General features: G+C 41.0%; 1 protein-coding gene and 1 long non-coding RNA gene across 3 annotated transcripts in view; one reads left to right on the top strand and one right to left on the bottom strand.

Annotated features, from left to right (window-relative positions):
- Nucleotides 1-9,842: 9,842 nt before the first annotated feature.
- Nucleotides 9,843-23,316, bottom strand: part of SLAIN2 (SLAIN motif family member 2) — a 36,595-nt gene continuing 23,121 nt past the window's right edge. The window contains exons 7-9 of one of the 2 annotated variants that reach the window (XM_082483019.1): nucleotides 20,163-20,240; nucleotides 15,068-15,386; nucleotides 9,843-13,178 (exon numbers count right to left, since the gene is read on the bottom strand). In XM_082483019.1, the coding sequence (XP_082339145.1) occupies nucleotides 13,112-13,178; nucleotides 15,068-15,386; nucleotides 20,163-20,240 (464 nt within the window). In that variant the 3' untranslated portion in view covers nucleotides 9,843-13,111. The remainder of the gene's footprint in view (nucleotides 13,179-15,067; nucleotides 15,387-20,162; nucleotides 20,241-23,316) is intronic. The other variant, XM_082483020.1, reaches the window with a different exon arrangement.
- LOC309671730 lies at nucleotides 17,609-20,231 on the top strand. Its single transcript, XR_014269187.1, has 3 exons — nucleotides 17,609-17,999; nucleotides 18,948-19,100; nucleotides 20,175-20,231. It is a non-coding gene; the product is annotated as an uncharacterized lncRNA (long non-coding RNA).

Raw genomic sequence — 23,316 nt, 5'->3', positions numbered from 1 at the left:
AAGCTGTGGGTTAGCAGTCGGCGGCAGAAATTGTTATAATAAAACCCTCCCGTTACACTTGGTGTTCTCCCATGTTTATTTTTAAGATGTCTGAAGACCATTAATCAACGAGTAAGTGCATGATGACTCGGGTCACGATGTTCCAATAATTCATAATTAGAACTAAGTGTTTAAGGCTGCGTGATCCACCTTTTAAAAACGAGATGAAGAGATCTTTTGCCAACCAGCCCATTAGAAAAAGGCTTCTGGTTCATGAAAAGAGATGAAATCAGGGGATCACTGAAGAATGATTTTGTAAATTGATTGCGGACGGTCATTTGTTGCGGCAGTTGTATTCCTACAACTGTAAAGCAATTACTAGCAGCAATTTTTTCTTTAAGCAATTAAATGCCTTTTGGTGAGATACCTTTACCCAAATTCAAATAAGAAATAATTCCACCTCAGACACTGTTCCCTTTTGTTGCCATTTGATGATCTTTTTCTGGAGTTGGAGTAGTATCAAGATCAAGATGAAAAGTCGTAATAAAATAAATGACCTGATGACTAATGCATGCCTCAGTCCAGAAGAGCCAAAATTAGCATCCTGTCCAGCCAGGCAGGGACAGGAGGTGAGGTGAGGCTGCCTCTGAAGGCGCTGCATTCCGTTTTAAAAGTCAGATGGTATCGCGTACCGCAGGCGCAGGTCGCGCTTCGCACGGGCTCTTGCAGGCAGATGCTCTTAGTTGTACCATAGGGACAGGCGCGTCAGGGGATGTCGCAGCCCTGATTTACCCCCCTGTGAGTGCCACAAACAGCCCGTTCAGCATCTGCGGGAGCAGGGGGGGAAAGTGCGGGGGGACCCTGATGGCTGTGAGGGGACAGTGGTGTCATCGAGGCCAGAGAGCGCACTGAAAATGGGATGTGCACAACCTGGTAAATGGTGGGGCTTTAGGATGCGCGTGCAGTTGCATGCCCAGATCCAGCTGGGTTTATTGGCTTCCATTGCCCACCGAGGCTCCCAGCCCCCTCTTAATTTCCTGTGCAGGAACCTGCTCAGGCTTAGGGACATGAATCAAGGGAGGGAAATATGGAGGTAGATCACACAAACGTGGTTTTGTGCCGATAAAATTTATATTTTGGCTTTTGCAAAAAAATGCCAGGTCAGAGTAAATGACACCAAGACTGTATTGTCCCACAGAATAGTTTAAATGTCAAAAAATGCAGATGTAAATTTAATAATGCGTACAGCAGCGGTTGCTTCATAGAGTATTCATTTATTTGAAGAAAGACAGCCCAAAGACAAATTACATCCCTCTCCCGCCAAAGCTTTCTCCATATTAAAAGGGATGTTGAGGGTGAGCCCCATGGAAAAGACAGGAGTTAACAGCATTGATATTCTATCTCAGGTTCTGCAAAAAAAAATCTGTGCATGCAATTGCCATTTGTGTCGCTGCATCGAAGGTGCCTGGATGCGGACTAAGACTGTTTTGTGTTAGAAACTGTACAAACATAGAATAAAAATGTGTCTTGTCCTGCTGCCAAATTTTTACCAAATAATAAAAGTGAGTATCAGTAACACTGATCGACAAATAAGCAAGCCCTTCAAAATAGGTGCACTATTACTTAAAGTAAATCTCAAGCCGACTAGAAGAAATCTCAGGCAAATGGGAAGAAATAAATCTCAAACATAATGGGAATCTCTTAAAGCTTGTCTTAGATAATGTTGTATATTAATCCCATGAAGATAGCCTTGACACACAGTGTTATGTGCACTTTTAAAACCGTGATAAAGTAGGACATTTTTTAATAACCTAAAGAATCTTCTGAATTTTGAACCTATGGTATCAATAGGACTTGCCCATTGCTGCAGCTGAAGGAGATCCGCACTGGGTTTTGTATACCTGTTGATTTGCCGGGAAGATGAAAGCGTGAATGTCTTTGTCAACAAGATCTTTTATTTCCTTTCTGGGGTGCGTAAGCCGAAATGCCGGGTATGAAGCCAGGAGGCTGTTTCTGCCTGCCCAAGGTGTCCACTCTACAACTAGTTAAAAGTGGTCTCTTTATAATAACCTCACAAATCCACAGAGGGATGATGGGTTTAAGCTGCTGTAAGAGAGACTGAGATTAGATCCTGATGGGGCAAATAAAAACAATGGTGCTGGGCGCTGGCTCGCCTCAGGGGGCAGCGGGATCTCCCAGGAGCAGTCAGGCAGACACCTCATCTCCATGGCAGGGTGAGCTGCAGCTGCTGGCATGGCTTTGGGGTGATACGGGGGGATCGGGTGACCCCGCAAAGCTCTTCCCGGCCTCTGGTTACCCCGTTCTCTGGTACCTTGTGCCAATGCGCTTTGTCCTCCGCTGTGATGCCCACTGGCATCGATAAAACGCCGTATCTCTCTGTGGCGTAACTGCGCTTGTGGTCATAGCTGCTGGCAGCGCGTTGGGGGCTGGAAACATCAGGAGGGGTTCACAGCCTGAACTGATGAAGTCTGCGGCCTGAACTGCTTGCGAATTTTATTAAACTGGCAGCATCTTGAGTGCTGCCTGCCAGATAACTGGCTTTGGACAGAGCTGTTGAAGGTTGAGTAGTCACAGAATCACAGAATGGTCAGGGTTGGAAGGGACCTCTGGAGATCATCCAGTCCAACCCCCCGCCAGAGCAGGGGCACCTACAGCAGTTGCACAAGACGGCGTCCAGGCGGGTTTGGAATGTCTCCAGAGTGGGAGACTCCCCCACCTCTCTGGGCAGCCTGTGCCAGTGCTCCGCCACCCTCAAAGGAAAGAAGTTCCTCCTCATGTTAAGATGGAACTTACTATGTTCTAGTTTGTGCCCATTACCTCTTGTCCTATCACTGGAGCACCACTGAAAAAAGCCTGTTCCCATCCCCCTGGCACCCTCCCTGTAAGTATTTGTAAGCATTAATAAGATCCCCCCTCAGTCTTCTTTTCTCTAGACTAAAAAGACCCAAGTCCCTCAGTCTTTCCTCATAAGAGAGATGTTCCAATCCCCTAATCATCTTTGTAGCCCTTTGCTGGACCCTCTCCAGCAGTTCCCTGTCCTTCTTGAACTGGGGAGCCCAGAACTGGACACAATACTCCAGATGCGGCGTCACCAGGGCAGAACAGAAGGGAAGGATGACCTCCTTCGACCTGCTGGCCACACTCTTCTTGATGCACCCCAGGATGATAGTTGGTCCTTTATTTCAGGGTCAAAGAATTCAAGAAAAATAAAAAAATTGGAATAAACATGGCCCAAATGACCACCTTAAGAGCTCTTTACCTCTGCTCAGTCCATGATAATATCAGAAAGCAAACAATTAGAAATATTATTGAATTTATTTTAAATTATTAAATATATAACATTTATTACATCTGCAATTTTTACATATAATTTCCAAATAAAATATTTGAAACATATTTTACCCATATGTACATGGGTAGCCTAAATGCTGAGTAATTATCAGTAGCACAGTCTTGCTGCTGCAGGCGATGCAAACCGTAAGAGCAGCTACCCAAAGAGGCAGGTAAGGTACCCGTGCTCAGCGTTTCCACCCAGGTGTGAGCGGTTCAGTGCGGTAACCCCAGGCCCAGAAGGGAATTCCACCCAAGCAAACCCTGCCCAAACCCCTCCAGGCAAGGGAGCCCCGTGCAGGACAGGAGATGGGGATGGACAGGGAGATAATGGAGTTAACACTTCCCATGGAAGTACAGAAACTCCTTCTCACAAAGCAAATTGCTTCAAATGGGCACCAAGAAGCCCAAAGAAAAACAGGTCCCAAAATGCTCAGTGCTGGGCAAAACCAGCTAGGGAGGGGTTGCTGTCCTTCCCCATTCCCCAAAGAGTTTGTTATCAAGTGCAAAGACACGGGATCATTACATTATCATGCTCAAGTACAGCCAGAACAGTAATACATTGAGATTAATTAATTTGGAAGCACCGGAAGCAGTGGCAAAGCTGCACACTGGAGACGAGCGCACTGAGCTCCAGCAGGTACCATGGTCCCGAGGAGTAAGGATGTGCAGTGTGATCCCTTCATCACAAAAAAAATCTCTGGGTCTTTACAACAGCTAAATATCCACAGAATCTATTTTCACTTGTAGTTTCTTGAAATATTTGAGCGGTATTGCTGAAACCCTCCATAGGTCGTGCCGTAAGCCATGAGCAACCACCTTCAGCCTCTACAGACGCGTATGAATTCTGCTCCCAGAGAGGGTCCGCAGTGAGGATGACTCTCTGTGCTCCTCTAGCAAACAGCAATAACCAAGCATGGGGATTTCATTGCAAGGACTTCTTTAAGCCCTTTGATTCAGTGGTGCAGCAAAGATGTCCAAGCACTTTTGTCCCTTCAGGTGGAGAGGCTGCCTCGCAGCTCACGGCTGCTCCCTGTCCCCACAGCACACTGGCACTCACCGTTAGCATCCTGGTCCTTTTCTTTTCAAATTCAAGAGGTTTTTGGCAGTGATCTCAACCTTTACTAGATAATGAAAGTACATTATCTGAGAACTAAGGGGGAGATTTTAGAAAGACCTTAAGTAACCAAAAATTCAATTTTAAGGGCATAACGAGCAGGAAGAGCAGTTGGGCGACCAGCGTCCTGAGCACGAATATACCAAATGCAAATCCCACTGTCGCTCATGTGAAAACGCAGGTCGCAGCTGAGCATCTTGGATCAGATGCCCAAATCTGGAAGCCTCGAGAAGCCAACCTCTGCGGAAAAGGAGATTGGCCCATCCTCCGTGTTGCAGAGTAGTAACAGCAGAGCTTTGCAGTCACTGCTGTTGCCCCAGAGCTGAAGCAGTCCCTGTGCCACACAGTCTCCTATCCCCCCCCCCCCCCCCCCCCCCCCCCCCCCGAATTGCACAGCCGGTGGCGGCAGGAGTTGGTGGCTCGTTGCTGCCATGAGGTTGCTCAGAGGAGCTGATCTGGAGGTAGGACGTCCTCAAGTGCTGTGTTAACTGCAGGTGGACCCGCTGTGGAGGGAAGAGAGGGGTGTACGTCTCGTGTAATCCACGCCAGCTGTGAGTAGCTCAGTACAAGCCTTTTTTACACCCCGCAGTCCTGAGATGATGCTGTGCGGTGTTACACGTTTAGTTGCAAAACCCCAGCCAGTGGGAAAGGATTTATCAGATCGTAAACATTTCAGGAGGTTTAAATCCACCTGACACTGAGTACAGTCTAACAGGGATATTTCAGAGTCTGTGATATGTATGAAAAATAAAAACTCCTACATCATAAAATCTAGGCAACAAGATGGCAGGGGGGTTGGAACTTGGTCATCTTCAAGGTCCCTTCCAACCTAAACCATTCTATGATTCTATGATTAAAATATCAAAACTGGCATTGGAGCAGTTATTGATAATCTGGGGTGCATCTCTATGAATTAAAGGAGACGTGCAGGAAAGATAAGCTGAATTTTAGCTCTTCTCTTTTAGATAAAGTCACATACCGGTATGAGAGGTGGACTTTATGGACAGCTGTGCACAGCTTGGTCTTCCCTCAGACTGGGGCTTTCCTGGCGCAAATGCAGCTGTTAAACTCATTCGGGACCTTATGGAGAATTTATCATAGAATGGTTTAGGTTGGAAGGGACCTTAACGATCATGTAGTTCCAACCCCCCTGCCATGGGCAGGGACACCTCCCCCCAGCCCAGGTTGCTCAAAGCCCCCTCCAGCCTGGCCTTGAACACCTCCAGGGATGGGGCAGCCACAGCTTCTCTGGGCAATCTGTGCCAGTGCCTCACCACCCTCAGAGTGAAAAATTTCTTCCTAATATCTAATCTAAATGTACCTTCTTCCAGTTTGAAGCCATTCCCCCTCGTCCTGTTACTACATGCCCTTGTAAAAAGTCCTTCCTCAGCCCTCCTGTAGGCCCTTTAGGTACTGGAAGGCCGTGATTTAGTGTAAAAGTTCAGGATGATGTGGTGAATTGCCAAACTTTGGACTGAAAAGCACCGAGAAAGCGAGACCTCCCTCTACTGTCTGGAGAGTCCGGGAAGGAAGCAAGGAGAGCAAAAAAAAGAAAAGCCAACAGTATTTAAAAGAGTAAAAATGGCACAAAAGACAGTAAAATAGAAGGGCTAAAAAGAGTGCGTAAATGGGCTATAAAAGTAACCTACCTGTTGTTTTGAATTTTGAAATGAGGTTCCTGGTAGATTACAGTGATTTGCATTGGCAATTAATGTTATTTAATTATCTTCATAATGAGGACGATGCAGAAAGTGGGAACATGCTGATAGAATCTGCTCATGAAAAAAACTTGAGAGCCTTTTGGAGGGGGAGGAGGGCAGCACAGAAAAATGGCCTTGGCGAGGAGTGGGAGAGATGGGCCGAGCCCCGGCCCTGCAGTGGGTCCGTGGTTTGAGCCCCATCACGAGAAGCGCTTATTTTTTGTACTTTAGTTCTGCCCTTGAGGCACTCAGCCCGGGGAAAGGAGCCATTAGCTGATGTGGCACCTCTCTCAGGGTGGGAAGAATAAAGGTCAGAAATGAGTAGAGCCTACGACGCAGTAGCAAGCCTGGAGCAGTAGGTTGCAAGGTGGGTTTGGGTTTTCCATTTCTTCTACTGACAGTGGGCCACTGGGCAGAGGGGGCTGGTACTGGTGGCTGGAGGGGTGCAAGTGCCTGCAGAAGGCCGTATTTCACCGCCTTGGGCAAATTTTCACGTGGAGATAAATGGTAAAGGTGAGAAGCCCACCAGAGCTCAGGAGAAAGTAGCCTGAATTTGCCAGCCCTTAGCAGAGCCTCGCGTTACCAGAAGCTGCTTTGAGAGGGCTGAGGCTGCGCTTGGGGGTCTTTGCCAGACCCACACCAAAAGACAGTCTCTTTTGATATTCCCCCAGCGTGTTTGTGTACCTGGGCAATACCATTCACGCTCAGTGGAGCTGAGCCTGTGCGAATGGCAGCATAAACACAGTAGCGAAATCTTTGTTGATTTTTTTTTTTTTTTTTTAAGGCAAAAGAAAAAATCCCTTGATTCTGACATTTACAATAGACATTATCTGCTCCCTGACATTTGGGCTCATAAACTGAGGTCGACCAAATTTCCGTTCTTAACTTACCTCACTGTATCAGACAAGATATGAACTGACTGACCGATCCTTTCTCTGAACAGCGGTGTACCTGCCCCCCGACTCCCAGCATGCCCATTATGAAGACTGGTACTTATTTCAGTGACGAGGAACCGAGCTGCAAGTAAATAAATGAGGCATCCTCAAAAGTGTGTGGGAACTGACTGAGGGTCTCCTATCGCCCAGCCTTGCACCATAATGAGTTTTTTGGGGTTTTTTTTGGTCCCACAGGTGTTGAGGAGGGCTGCGTGCGCTGAATCAACAGAAAACCTGGGAGGAGCGGTGCATGGTGTTAGCAATGGCTGCTGCAGCTCTGCAGCTGCACCCGCAGCCAAGGAGTTTCAGGGAAGCGGTGGTGGCAGTGCTGCCTGCGCAGGCAGGGGCACCCTGCGGCTCAGGAGCTGCCGGTTCCTGCCAGCACAGCTGGCCATGGACGGAGGTGGCTACTCCAGGCTGCTTTCCTGAGGCTGAGCGAGGGCGGTGACGCCACGTTGCTGTCACCAATGTCCAGGCACAGCTTTAAAAGGACAAGAATCAGGACAAGGTTTTTCATAACTGCTTTGAAGACAGGTCAGTTGAAGCAGCATTAACAGTGGTTTTATGTGTCTGCATTAGCCCAGTGGGGAATGGATGAACAGAAACAATACAACCTTGCTCTGGGCTGCGTGGTTGGGTGAGTAAATGTAGGGGTGAATGGATGACTGTAGAGCTGAGAAATGCAAGGTTAAGACAGGAGCTGAGGCAGAACGTGAAGAGCAGAAGGTTTGCCTCATCTCCCCCCGGTCCTCTTTTCTTTGCAAGGGGACTCAAAGTGGCAGCATGTGCTTCAATAAAATTTCATTTCTAAAGGAGAGCAACAAAGAAACATTTAAGATGGTACAAGATACTCCTGCCCTGCTGTTCTTCAATAAGACAAACAGCCCTGCTTGAAGAAGAAAAAATATGTAGCACTCCTTTAACTCGGCGTTTACCGGGTTCTATGAGGCAGCAGTGCAGCTGACCTTACCCTCCTCCCAAACAGGGTGCAAACCAAACGCCTCATAATCCAGAGCTTGGTCCAGCATCGCCTTCTCTTGTCAGCATTTTGGCACCTGTCTGAAGCACAGAGAGAGCAGCAGCTGTGGAACGCTACGGCAGTGCTGACCCTACTGAGTGAGCGGGAGGTAAGGATCAGTCAGGTAACTAAGCTTTGGTAATGGGTTGCACAGATTTGTTTGCTGACAATGTCTGAAGGGAAGCAACCAACTTAGGAAGAGTGTCTTGGGACAAACAGAGGAGGCAGCTAGGAGTCGAAGTGCAGCGATGCCAGGGCTAGAGCTAGGGGCACCTAGATGTAGGACCTCAGATTACAGTAGAAGTATCTTCTTTTGTTCAGTCTTATGAAAAATAGAGTCTGCTTTGTCTCATGTGAGTGCCACACGACATGGAGAATAGCAGCCTTGCAGCTTTCAAAGCTAATAATTTTTTTTTTTTAAATTTACTGATTGTAACAGGTATGAATGATGCACCAAGTTGAAAAAGCCCTTTGCTGGTAAGGAATCATTGTTCCTTTTGCATCCTGCTGAAGATCTGCAAATTAGTTTAACCACTACAGTTGTTTTCTGTCCTGTAAGCACTTAATGTAGTCACAACAGTTTTATCAATTGGCATAAAGAAGACAGTGATGTTCAGTAAAAGTGTACGAGATACCAGGGCTGAAAACACTATTATAAAACTATCCTGTGGCAAGTGAGTCTAATGGAATCAGCTCCTTTCAGTTCTTTAACTCTTGGAGCAGAGAGCCTCTTTTTCACCCTGAAGTTCTGTGTAAAATATGGATCCTCCAGAGAGCGCTCGGTTCCCCGCCTCATCCTCCTGAACCACGAGGACTACAGCTAGACTGCCTGTAGGTGTCAGCCTCCTACTACAGAAGGGCAGACACACAAGGCAAGAGCAGGTGGGCTTTTTGGTTTGTGTTGGTTTTTTTGGTTTTTTTTTTTGTTTTGTTTTTTTTTTTTTGTTTTGTTTTGTTTTTTGTTTTTTAATCAAAGCAATCTCACATCACACCTGTTTTACTTAAAAAATTAAAAAAAAAAAACAAAACCCTCAAAGTTTACCCCTGTTCTTACAGATCAAAATTAGGGAGAACTAAAGACATATCACTGTCATATGCTTCCCACATCTGTTTTTCTCCCAGATATATTTGTATTAAAAGGTGATTTAAATGACCAAAACTGCATGCTTTGCGGCCACCCCAAGACTTGAGCAGCATAAGCAGCTTCAACCTTCTGCTTCCTTATGTGCTCCTAGCTTATTTTTCTTCACCATTGCAGTCAGACTCCTAGAGGGTAGCACACTATGGAATAAAACATGACCCGGCACGTGTACACCAAAACCAAAGGAGCTGTCATACCTTTGCTCAAAATAACTGTAGAGAACTGTAGATTATTTCATTTTCTATCTGGAGTCTTGCAATATGATGATACTAATTATAAACAACAGTTTAATATAGAAGAGTTTGTTACAGAAACCTACTAAAAAAGAAGTGGGAAAGGCTATTAATTGCCTGCGATTTTGAATGCTGCTCTATTTTCCTAGAGGGGGGTGGGGCAAATGGCACTTGCCCACAGAACTAGAAAGCGATGAAGGGAGCGGTAGTGGATCACATTTTAGAAGCAGTAGGTGTGAAGCCAGCTCTACCTAAGTAGGTCAGCCAACTAGGGGGAAAACATTTTAATTTACTGACTTAATTACAAAATAGGGGACTATGCTGGGATAAACAATTAATAGCAAGCCTCATGGGTTAAATTTTGTTAAACAGATTTAATAGTAAGTTGCCACCATATAGAAGCAAACCTAGTTTAACTTTATTAATATCAAGATAAGAAAGAGATGTCATTCACATTACTATTGGATAAGTTGCTTTGTAGCAAAATGCAGATTACAGAAAGTTACCAAGTTCAAAACAAACTTGTTGCTTTTATGTCAGCCAAAAGATAAAAGCATTCATATATGAGCTAGATAAAATGTGTACTTAAAAATTTCAAAGGGAGCTTACAACTTTTACGTTTCTCAATTTTCTGCATAAATTCCAGAATTTTCAAAATTAAAGATTTGTTTCACGTCTGAAGTAAGCACAAATCTTGTAAAAGTAGAAAGGCAGCTTGTGTACTTAGAATTGCACAAACAAATCACTCTGGATGAAAATTCAGAATACAGTTTTTCACCTAACTCCGAATCACGCATTATCCTCGCGGAGCAGAGGCACAACACAAGCATACCCTGGTCTGTCAATGAAATCACACATTTCACCCAAATAGAGTGTTGTACTCAGTTCATGAATTGCAGAGGGCAGAAGCCGATGCTGGTAACTTCTGGAAAAGTGAAAACGGTTCTTGAAAAACAACCAGACAAACCAAAAGTCCTAAAACAATACCCTCTACATTTCAAAAAGCTTTTAAAACCAATTTGTTATAAAAATAATGACCCAGGAAGTATTTTGTGGTAAGAATATTTTATATATTTTTTTTTTTTTTTTACACTTTTAACACTTACAAAAACATTCAAACACAAAAAATTAAATAACTTTGGAAGCAGAACAAGTCCTTCTGCCTACACACATACAACAATTCCGAGCTGTTGGCACAAAAAGTAATCCACATTCATAAAACCCTTACTACTATATCAAACATAAGTTAAGTAAATCATAGGCACTAGTTTATCAAATCCGTATTTCCACACTTCTGCAGTAAATCTCTAAACACAGAGCCCCGCGATTTCCTGGTATCAATAAATTGGTAATGCACAAAGGCTTTCTAGTAAACAGATAGTCTGTCTTTTCAGGAAGTCATTTGCTGTATTTCAGGGGAGAACAGCAGAGAAAAGAATCCTTATAAAACTTAAGCTGAACTTACCCAAGTGATGAATTACTTAACTTAAGGAAACATACACAACAGTTTGATGCAGCCGTAGTAAAACCCCCAATATCATCATCTAAACCGATTTTCAAAATTTAAAAGTCAATCAAGTGTTTGATAAAATCCACCAATTAAAATTCACCTTTTTTCAATGAAGACTGCAGCATTGCTTTGTAAAATGCTGAAATGTTAAAATTCAGTCTTTAGTGAGAATATGTGCGTTTGATCTAGTCCTCTCTTCTGCTTAATAGTGACATGAGATACTGACATCCGTTATCTGTGCCAGTGAATGACACAAAGTGGGATTAGTGGTATGTACTGGGCTTTATCCCTGCTGAAATCTTGCTGAATTACAGTATATTTGATACCCTGACTTCAAAGTCTCAGCACAGATCTTGGTCTGGAGTGTGAAGTCATTCATCAACCCAAAGTTTGCTTGAGTAATGAGAGCTGCAAATTAGTCTCCACTCCTTCCTATTTGGCTTTTTCCAAGTCAAGTAGTATTGCATGGCTTTTCATCCAGGAGTATGTTAATCGTGGCCTAAAAGTCAAGTGCTAGAATTTCAGGGTTAGTTATCCTCTTAGTGGTGGGAGTCAAAATACACCAGCAGTTCCGAACTCAGATACTGATGGGGTTGAAGGCTACCTACCGTCCAATCCAACTTGTAGTGTTCGTCAGTCATTGCACAAAGGATATACCATTCACATTCTCTTACTTCATCAACTGTACATCCAAAATACTGAAAAAGCTTCAAACAAAATCCCTTCCATTTAACTAGTCCCACCCAATACAACTTCAGTTACATATGTTTGCATGATGTCTTCCAAAACAGAAAACAATGGTTCAAATGCTGAATATACGAACGAGTTGTTCTGAGCAAAATGTGTTAGAATAAGTCAGAGCCACCAGAGGAATTTAATAGCTTGTAAACAGACATAGCAGGTTTCATACTCTGTTACCAGTAATGTAAAATACACAAATGTAAGGCAAAGTACATATTTAAACACACTTACATGGGCAATATCGTCTGTAAAAATATTTACAATTTAAAATAAACCAATTTAAGAAATGGATGAAAGTAAAAAAATAGGATACAGAAAACTCCCTCATACCATGGAACATCACCTAAATGAATATCATTTGGCATCAAAAGTCAACTCATTACCTTAAAATTTGTATGTTACAAGTGCATAGTTGTGTTTCCTTCTTAACTATCGGCATTTACAGTTGCTCCAGGCTGCCAGCATAGTGGTATTAGAACAAATGAACATTATGACTTGCTCTTTCCTTTGTAAGGAAACCTGCTATAAAAAAAAAAAAAGTTTTTTTTCCCAAATAGCGAGCCAAGTGTTAAAAATGTGGCTACAATAGCAAAGGCCATCTTTCCTGAGCCAGGAATTTTAAAGTTAGAAAGATTGTACAACTGATACTAAGCCCTTTTGGCAATCAAACATATAACAGCATATAAAGCTGATAAATCAACATAGGAAAGATGCAATCTATACTATTGCATTTGCCTGTGTCTGCTACATTCAAACCTTTAATGTTAATAAAAGCCATGGCTACTACTTACTGTTCTGCCTAATCCTCCAGGATAACTTCTGATTTTTTCTGAAGGACGTACGTACCACTTTCCCCAAAGAGAATCTCATACAATTGTTAAAAGCAACGTTTCACTACCACTGTAGCAGTCTGCAATCAGAATATTAGCTCTGATTAATGTAGTCTTGTTTCAACAGTACATATTCACCAATCTTTCTGCTGAATTAAAACAGGCTGAAAATGAAGTTTTGGACAATGTAAGTTGACTATTATACTTGCTGTTTTTCAAGATGGGCATTTCTTTGGCATTCGTTAGGTTTCTGCCCAGACATTGGCCACTGTCATAAATGCTCATATTGATACATCTTTAGCAAGCAAGAAAAAAAACCCAGAACTGATAGCAATTTAATGTAGAAGTGATTGTATGACCACCAAACATCTGATGTTAGATGTCATTAAAGTGCTGCTTTAGAATCTCTGCCAGTTTGTGCTAATTAGAGACAGAGAGGTCTGGAATTTTTACAAATCCCAAAAGTCACGTCTGAACAGTTTGTGTAATCAAGCTGTCTTTTAGCCTGGTGAGGAAGCATCCACGAGCACTGGAACTTTGTGTTAAGCTTTGCAGTTCAGTAGCAGCCATCTTTCCAACTCTCATCTTTCACGTTGCCATAGGTTTTAGGAGCGGGTAATGATCTAAAATACAATGAGATATTTTTCACTTTCATACATAACTGCCAAAGTCTCCAGCTACAACACATAAGAATTTAAACATTTTATGAATAATTGAAATATACATTTGACTCATTTACTTCTCTGCAATACAGTTTACTTAAGGCAAACCCTAAAGTATTTTCAGTTTCAGGTTCTATGTGTTGTATCTTGGCAACTACCATGCCAAAAAAATATCTGCATAAATAGACAGAAAACTTTTTGCTATTATACTCTGTGAAAATACAAACAATCTGCTGCCGCCTAAAAATAGACCTGTTTTTTCCCCAGTGATGTATAAACAGGGAAATCCTTGTTTAGAGTACTACACTTTGCTTACTTCAAAATCTTGACATTCATAGATATTTCATTATTGCACTGTGTACAGATACTGCATTCATAGAACCATAGAATGATTTAGGTTGGAAGGGACCTTGAAGATCATCCAGTTCCAACCCCCCTGCCATGGGCAGGGACACCTCCCACCAGCCCAGGTTGCTCAAAGCCCCATCCAGCCTGGCCTTGAACACCTCCAGGGATGGGGCAGCCACAGCTTCTCTGGGCAACCTGTGTCAGTGCCTCACCACCCTCAGAGTGAAAAATTTCTTCCTAATATCTAATCTAAATGTACTTTCTTCCAGTTTGAAGCCATTCCCCCTAGTCCTATCACTACATGCCCTTTTGTAAAAAGTCCTTCCTCAGCCCTCCTGTAGGACCCCTTTAGGAACTGGAAGGCCGTGATTATGTACATAAAGTTTAAAAAAAAAAACAAACTGTATAAGTTTAATAAGTGAAACACTTTTCTATAAGACAAAGTTGTGATTTGGACAACCACACTTTGGTACTATTAAGAAGTCTCTTTCAAAACCAACTGCTTTTTATTACACAAAGTTTCATACTGCTGACAGCACATACTTGGACTGTGAAACAGCCAATATTGTGGCAGTCACTTGACATTCCCTTGCCCAGCACTCATTGCAGAGCAGAACTCCTCCACTTTGCTATTTACGGCTGGTTTATCTTTTTTACAGTACTGGAGACCAACTGTTTATCCTTTTTGTTTAAGGAGATTCTTAGTATTTCTTATGGATGATTGTTTCTTTATGTGAGCTGGCTTCCACTTAACACTTTCAGTGCAAATCCACATTAGCATGGCATTAAAAGCACATATTCTAAATTACACATCACTTCGTTCTGATTCTCCTGAAGACAAACTGTCCGTGCAGCCTTTCCAGTTAATATTCGGTCTCTCTTGTGGTTGTTTTCCAAAACTTTGACAGTCAGCAATTTCTACAGCTGGGCACTAGCACAGAGCTTATGTTTAAGCTGTTTTGTCCTGTGGGTTAACTGCATTGATTTTTACTTTAAGTTTAGCAAATGCTATGGCTGCCTCCTCTGTCCTCACGTGTGTTCCTTCCTGAAGTTTCTAGCTGCCCAAGGAGAAACTGTTCTTACCGTGGTACCTCCGCTTGACTTAGAGATTACAAGAGGAAAATAGTTCTGACTTCAGAATGTGTCACTCAGTGGTACAAATGAGTTTTCACTTGCCAGCTATACTTTGATAACTTTTTACCACAGGCAGACAAATTCTTATTGCCTTCTCAGCCCAGACTAAGACACTTTATTTACTTAGTTCAGTGTCTTTTGTTATTCATTTCACTTCCACTCCTTCACCTTCAGTCTAATTCAAGAACCTTTTTCTCTCAGTTTTGCTTCAAATCTATTTTGGAAACATAGGCAAATACGTCACATGGAGGTCTCCATTTCTATTCTAAAGACCTTGAGATCAAAATGAGAATTGCAGGTAGGAGCAGCACAAATACACAATGTACCAAATGAAAACTTCAAACTAAGACTGCCTGTCACATACTCACCTGCGAACAGGCTGTGCAAGTTTGCTACGAGGCACTGGGATGCCCCCTGTGGAAGGGGCACTGGGTCTGGGCAAACCACTCCTCATCCCTGCTGTCCCTGCCGGTCTGGTAAGAGTAGTACTGTTAATACTGCTGGCAGGGCTTGGCAAGCCTGAACTCTGGGCTGCAAGAGGCCCAGGTAAAGAAGTACTGTGTGTCAGCTGCGTGGCTTCTGGAGAAGCAACTGAACCCGGTCCATGATTACTAAATGCTTTCACTGGCTGTCGGAGAGCTAGGGGAGACGGTGCTGCAGGTGAGCGGAATTTACTTGAAGAAGGTACTGGAAAATAAAATACAGAAGTTACTTTAAAGCTTAAGTTACAGCATAACTGAAATTAAAAATAGAATTTATGTGAATATTCAAACAATATGGAATGTATAATGAATACAGCCAATCAAGCAGCAATGAGAAACAGGAATTCAGATGTCCTCTTTGTCACGTGTTTTTGATATCATAACTCTAATCTTCCATTTGCTTACTAAAAATATTTATTAATCTGGATTTATAAGTAATACTAGTAAGGCTTTGTTATATGAGTCAAGTAAAAAGAAATAGAGGAGAACGTATTTGTTAAAAAGAAATTTCACTGCTTCAGGAACATGTGAACCTAATTCCTATCCCTGAAAGAATATGTTGAAGAATACAGTATTCTAGTGTGATACAGTTTTAAATAGATTCAAAGTGTATATCAGCCTTCAGTGATGAAATTCTGAGTGCAGAGCATCTTTTATACTGTTCTTTTTAGCCAAATCCATTGAATTAGAATTCACTTAAAGATATGGTCACCTCCTAGATTTATTGGCTGATGGGGCAAAAAAGATAGGTCAGCCAACCCACGACACCGAAGAGATTAAGATGCTGCTATGAAATTTAAACCAGACAACTATAACAATTTATAGCCTTCCTCTTCTTACAAACATTATCTAAATTATCAGTATGACTAATATCTGTATTCAAATACTTTGTATCTGAGTTAGTATGCAAGATCTTTATCAAGTCCTTTCTGGGAAAGGTTAATAAGCCAGAATATTCAACAGTTCTTTCATAATGCCAAACCTTAAGCACAATTCTCCACAAGCATGAGAAATATTTTCAAATTATGCATATCACTAAACAGAATACTCAAACTAATCCATCATCTTAATACTTAAATGGAATTTCACCAGCTTTCAAACTGATTATGGGGGTGTCAGTAACAGTCAACACAGGACAATCAAATCAATCAGGAAAGTAAAACAAAATCACGTTTACATTTAGTGAATTTGCATGCACTATTCTTTCCTCTACTCAAACTTTTTTTTTTTTTTTTTTTTTTAAACACAGAGATCAAAGTTGCATTCTCTTTGACAGATGTTGAACGTAAAGAAGATGGTCCTTCACACATATTATCATTGTACAAGATAGATCCACTAAGAACATGAGTGAGAGAAGAGTAATGACAGGAACATGGCATCCTAAATGGAGTACCAAGGAAGTGGTAGTTTTCAGGTTGTATTTTGAAGCCATTTCTTATAGGGGATATCTAGGAAGATTAATATGTGCCTCATTACAGATGTGGATTGGATTTGATTCCTTTCTGGATTATCCAAGAGGGCCTTTCCACTGATAGCGGTATCAAACACAGCATGAAGCCGCTCATGGGAAACGCTGATAAAAAAGGTGGCAGAGATGTCAAGAATACATGACAGTTGGTAAGTAGCGAGGAGAATAAATAAGAACCCTTAAAATAAAAGCCTTGGCACTGAGCCAGAGGCTGGATTAAGGAAAGCATTAACAGCAGAATGACTGGACAAGAGCAATGAAGTGCTCCTAGGACTAAGATAGATGACATATTAGAAGCTTTTAAAATATGACACTGCCTGCAACATTGGTGCAATTGAATCTGCAGAATTTACAACTGTTTCTACAGTGTAAACATAGGGAGCTTTTATCACTAAACTTCTCATTACAACACTTCCTTGGAACACAAATACAGCATCATTTTAGCAACTCACCAGAGCAGTGCCAGTGTATAAGAACTGAATATAGTTTTGGGCCTCTTACAGGCACAATGGGGAAAAGGTTTTTAGGTACAGAGTATAAGCAATGAAAAGTTGTAAATGAAGAAAGCTCGTCACATTCCCAGTGAAAGTAAGCATCCAGTAAATTAGTCCTCTCCATTCTCTCCAGTTTTCTGTTGACCATATTTTACCATGCTTCCAACTTGAGCCGTCAATTCATAAAACGTTTCCTGTCAGCACAGCATTGCAGACGTTGCTGAGAGCTGTATTCATTCTTGTACATAAAGGAATTAATTGTCTTTCAATGTGCTGTGATCTCCAAAGCAGTCCACATGATGCAATCTCTGGCAGACTGCCTAATAGTTATGCTCTACATATAAAGAATTTTGTCTTAGAACACTTTTGGATATTTAATAAAACTCATTTTGTCCTATTTGTAAGACAGTCTCACAGAGTGAGGTAGGTACTGCCTTCATCAGAGACTCTTGAATCATTGTATACTCATGTTAGTATTGAGCTGATTTATGTTTAAGAAAAACATGTAAACGTGTACGGTTAGTGCTTAACAACTTAATGCAACTGTATCTCCTTAGAAACTAAACAAATAGAACCAGTATCAATTAAAATATCTGGGAACAGTAAATATAAATGGCACTATGCAGTGACAACATTTAGATTCCCACCCTCTCTGGATTCTGTCCTGGATTGCACGCAGGGAGCAAGAGATCCGGCACCTGACAGACCAGCATGCTGTGAAGCTACAACCTTATCTGTCTTGCACCCCAAGGGCAGCTGCTGCACATCGACCTGAAACCAGAATCAATTCTAATGCAGTTGTTAAATCATAACATCGTGATGAGATGATTCAGAACGATGTGAAAGAACAGAAGAGGTAAAACGATGGGAATTGCTAAACTGTTGTGTCATCTCAGTACAGGAAAGACATGGACCTGTTGGAGCGGGTCCAGAGGAGGGCCACAAAGATGATCAGAGGGCTGGAGCACCTCTCCTGTGATGACAGGCTGAGAGTTGAGGTAGTTCTCTTCTGGAGAAGAGAAGTCTCTGGGGAAACGTTATAGTAGCCTTCCAGTACCTAAAGGGGACCTACAGGAAAGATGGGGAGGGACTCTTTATCAGGTAGTATAGCGATGGGACGACGGGTAACTATTTTAAACTAAAAGAGGGGAGATTCAGACTAGATACAAGGAAGACATTTATGATGAGGGTGGTGAAACACTGGCACAGGTTGCCCAGAGAGGTGGCAGATGCCCCATTCCTGGAGACATTCAAGGTCATGCTAGTTGAAGATGTCCCTGCTCACTGCAGGGGGGTTGGACTAAATGACCCAAACCATTCTATGATCTGACTGATACTGGATTGCTGTACAAGCCTTAACAAATCTGTTACGGTGTGTTCAAGAGTTTGTTATTTGAATGTATTTTGAACCGTTTTACACAAAATGGTAAAAAAAAGCCAACGTCTGCATGTGAAAGGTGTCAAGCCATGTAATAAACAGTATTTTAAGAAACTAAACCAAATTGTTGTTCATAGTTGTTTATTCTTTTGAAACAAGTCTTGTTTCATTACTGCATAATGCTTCTGTACTCTTGAGAATCTCAGATCAGAAGCAAGAAAAATCAACACATCAAAGACTATAAAATAGCAAGTAACTGAAAAGGACATGTTGGGTCCTCATTTGCAATGAGGAATGACAGCAACTATAAACTGGAATACAAAACTGGCGGTGCAGTATGCTTGGTTCCTCATTCTCTAAGGTTTAGTAACATTTTAGAAATAATATAAACTCAAAGAAAAGTTAATTTTCTGTACATTTCCACAGCTCTACACTAGGCCATTGACCTAGTAAGTGTTCCAGACATCCAGATGAAGGCAAAGGCATGGACAACTGGAAAGACAGCACGGAAAGCTTTGCAGAAGAATCAAGAAGGTGGTCTTATGCCAAAGCAGAACACAGAGAACTTTTCTCTATTTGGTATGAAATATTAGGAAGACTGTTAAAGACCTCCTATTAAACCATGTGAATTTGTTTCAAAGTCATTATACTTTGCTAAAACTTTCTGCGTGGAATGAAGTTGACTTGAAGTTAGCATTGTTGAACCACTGAGAGAAACACATTCGCTTTGTCAGCCACCCTCAGAATCTGCATGAAGAATTCCTATAATCCTTAAAGAATTCTAGCATATATAGAGCTTATTAATTGGTCTCAAGTGAAATATGATCTTTCAAATAAGATCTTCTAGATTGTGATAGGCAACAGGACCAACTATCCTTAAAATAAAAATGATGAACTTGTTTTATCTTAGTAGTGAAATTGAGGCAGTGTCACGTAAGAGTCTGCCAGAATTAAAAATCAGTTAAAACTTGTCTAATTGGATTAGAGACCCAATGTATTTTATTTTCTTCTCAAAAAGATGACAATTTCAGCTGTTAGCAAACTGGAATATTATATACAATAGTCTAGTTCCTTGAGAAAAAAATACAAGTCTAAATTACTGTATGTTGGGGTCAACCTTCCAGTTTTGAGAGGAAAAGAGGGCAAGCACGTGTGCATGTATGCACAAAACAAGTTGACACTTTATCTTTTCAAGGATAAACTCATTAGCTTTTGTTTCCAGCACAAAGGATGATATTTTCACTTGCCTGCATATATTTTTGCACAGTCAAAAAAAGAACAAGTTATATAACTTTTGTTTTTAAACCTGTATTTACAATTTAAAAATTCCTATCCAAATGTCACCCTAAAGAATATGGATTCAGGAATCTACTTTTATAATCCAGATTTCCTGATTAACATTAGGAGTCACCAATCCTTGGATTTTACCTCAAAATTCAGTTTAATACTTTTTCTCCTAAATAATGCAGGGTTGTATTTTTAATGTTTAGACCAAAAATTTAACTTTCATACAGCAAGAACCACTTGGTTAATCTCAACATGCAACAGAAATTTTATTAATCTAGAATATGTGAGATTTAATGCAGGTGAACAATTATCGGAGATTTGCTGGAGCTTGGTAAGAGGTTGTAAGTTAATTACCTCCTTTTGTAGATGGAGATTGAAGAAACTGTTTGGTTTTGAAGGCAGCACGAGGCAAACTTTTCTGCCTTTGCAGAGCTGTTGAAAAACAAGAAGCGTTATATTTGTCTAAAATGGTAAGAAAACTAAATTTATGGGGATTTTCAGAATTGCATCCACTTGTGAAGCATCAAGGAACAGTGAGTAAAACACTGAAAAAGCTGTTATGACTCTGGAAGTGGTGGGGTTTTTTTTAAATGGTGCTTGCTCTAAATGGCAAAGAGTTACAGAGGAGCGTGTCAGAAGTTTTGCAGTGCAAAATGCGCAGATTCTGTAAGAGTAAAGCTTCTTGCAGGGCAAAAGGCCCAGAAAGGCAAAAAAATAATAAAATGAATACACCAAAGGGAGAACAAGCCACCTAGCAAACATGCTACAGCAACCTGAGTGCAAGATTAGATACAAAGATGAAAATTAAACTGTCATATTTGATGTAGCAAGACTAAATTTTTCATTTTAAAGTTTTCAGAAAATATTCAACACTATACAACAGCATAAATCTTTGTCTAAATGTGATCATTGTATAAACAAATTGTATTTTTTATTTATGCAAACATAAGCAAATTTGAGAGATGTCTGTTTTTTCTCTTCAAAAGGGTATGCAAGAGGACTCAAACTTAAAATGAAGACAGAACACACTAAGAATTATCAGCTGCCAGCATGGAGACAGCATGACAGGAATTGTTTTTTACTGTGCCTTTGCTCCTACATCTTGCCTTTTTTCTAGTAATGTTCAAGGGCTGATACTGCCTTGAAATGACCTCACTACCTACCAGTTACCAAGAGAGAAGCCAGTGTTCCAAGAGCTGCAGAATCTTGGCAAGGAGAGAAATACTTATTGCCAGAAGGAACGCATCAACTCAGCGTATTTTCACCACAGCATATTTAAGGGGGGAAGGAGGAAAGTAGTCAACGAAATAAAGATTTGCCTACACAAAGGCTTCTTAAAATGATAGTGTATGAATAAACATCTCTGCTCACCTCAGTGTATGAAGTTTTGTACCAGCATAAAACTGATTGCACTAGCAAAGCTTATTTCCATAGTGAGAAGGAAGATAGATAGGGGAACAGCTCTGCATAAAAGATTCTGACCCTGAGTAAGGAAGCTCAGTAATCCTATCACGAATTAGTGAATATCGCTATAAAGAACGTAGGGGAAGAACAATTAGAATCCTAATAATATTAGGTAATCCTTTTCTAAACTTGATAGCATATAATAATTGCCATCATCTTTCCTATCCTTTGGTCAGTGCAAAATTCACAGAATTTTGTGAACTACAAAAGAAGTTCATGTGTTTTACCTTCATTCTGAAAATATGACCAGGTGGTGTCTTCATTTTAGTCTTAACTAACTAAAACCTGTCATTTTCAACAAACAGCAAAAAGGAATTAAAGTGTTTATAAACATGATAAAATGCTGCCTTTGGCTATTAATAATAATAAAAAAATAATCTATTCCTTCTACCAACTAGAATCTAATGCATAAAAGCATGTGGCAGTATACAACTCTTATTCAACTTCTGGCACCTGGTCTTGCTATAAACTTTTTCTAAGACATACCCAAAACCAGCCAATTAAGCATAGTAAGATGTTTAAAAATGAGCACAATTCCTAGGAATTTAGTGAGGCAGACCACTGGCCAGAGTGAGTGTTTCTGTCCACAAGTATTCCATTATACCATTTTTTTTTACTGAATCAGTGTTATACCGCACAAAATGAAGAACAGCTGCTTCTGTCGTATGTATGATCTTCAACTTAGTTTGCTGTAATTAATTCAGTTAGATTTAAATATGCTATTGCACATAGCACTAAGTTTCTTCCCCCACCGTTATTTACACTACTTGCAAGTCAGATGTGGGATGATATGGAAAGGATTTAAAAAATAGATATCTATCTATCTATCTATCTCAAATTCCTTCCTTCTCAATGGAGACTCCAGGAAATAGAAACTCAATATCTAAACAGTTCTGTGCACTGAATCACTGAAAAGAACTTCAGGCAGTGCAATCTGAGCAATGCTGAGGAAACATGCAGTTTGAGATAAGCATGGAGCGCATGCTTATCCACACTATTTGCTGCTCTTGAAGTGCTCCGTATGCTACTCCCTTACCTGTCATAAATGGTGCATGCTGAATACACAGTTATGTTTACTTCTGATCAACTGAACTGGAATACTCAGTTCCCTCAAAACACACACCTTCTTTTACTCTGAACACGCCAAGGAGCTGGATCTTGGCAAGTAGACTAGTTACTTCACTGATAGTTTGAATGACCTGCAGCTTAGCTCTTTGAAAAAGTAGTATATTTAACTCTGCTTAAAGATTTAACATCCATGTGCTAATAGTGCCAGGTAAGTACAAAAGTATCACATACAATCCACAAGAAAGCACGTAGCTTCTATGTGGAAGCCACCCTAGAAGTTCTACAACTTTGCACAATCTGTGTGATGTATGACCCAAATACAGAATATTCCCGTCACTCTAACACTTGAAGTCTAAAAGATACAGTAATACTTGTGTTCTCCAAGGAATAGGTATCTTCCAGTGATTCAAGGTGAAATATTTCATAGCTTTCATATATAAAAAAAAAGTACTTTCTGCATAACAGCACGGAGAATCAGATGTAAATGAAGATTCTAATAGTTACAACTGCTATCCGATTCACTCAATCTCTTTTCAAAAAGAATTCGGATTTTTCACCACATTACAGCTAAAACTTAAAATGCCAAATGTTTCCATGTTTTACAAATTTATCTCTAAACATGTTATAAATGTTTTCCCTCTACTCTTTAAGCAAGCATGTCCAATTTGCCTATGTAACCACAACAGAAATTGTCTTCTCAGAAACTTACTGGATTCCTAACTCATTTTTGAATGCCAGCAACCATAGCAAGTTCAGTATTGCAGCCACAGCAAATGTGCAAGTAAATTATGAACAGCAGCTCTTTGACAAGGAGAAAAGTAGTGACCTGGGGTGGCAAGCCAGCATCCTTGCAAAGGTAAGCTCATGCAAAACTAGCAGGTATATGAGGAAGCTTCAAATCCCAAGACCCAGAAGTCATTGCCAAGGGAAAACAAAAATTTGCTGCAATTTAACAGTGCTTTGTGCAAGGCGACAA

The sequence above is a fragment of the Vanellus vanellus genome (genome assembly GCF_965231255.1).
Source record: "Vanellus vanellus genome assembly, chromosome: 4".
Taxonomy (NCBI): domain Eukaryota; kingdom Metazoa; phylum Chordata; class Aves; order Charadriiformes; family Charadriidae; genus Vanellus; species Vanellus vanellus.
This window is presented reverse-complemented; position numbering and strand designations above follow the sequence as displayed.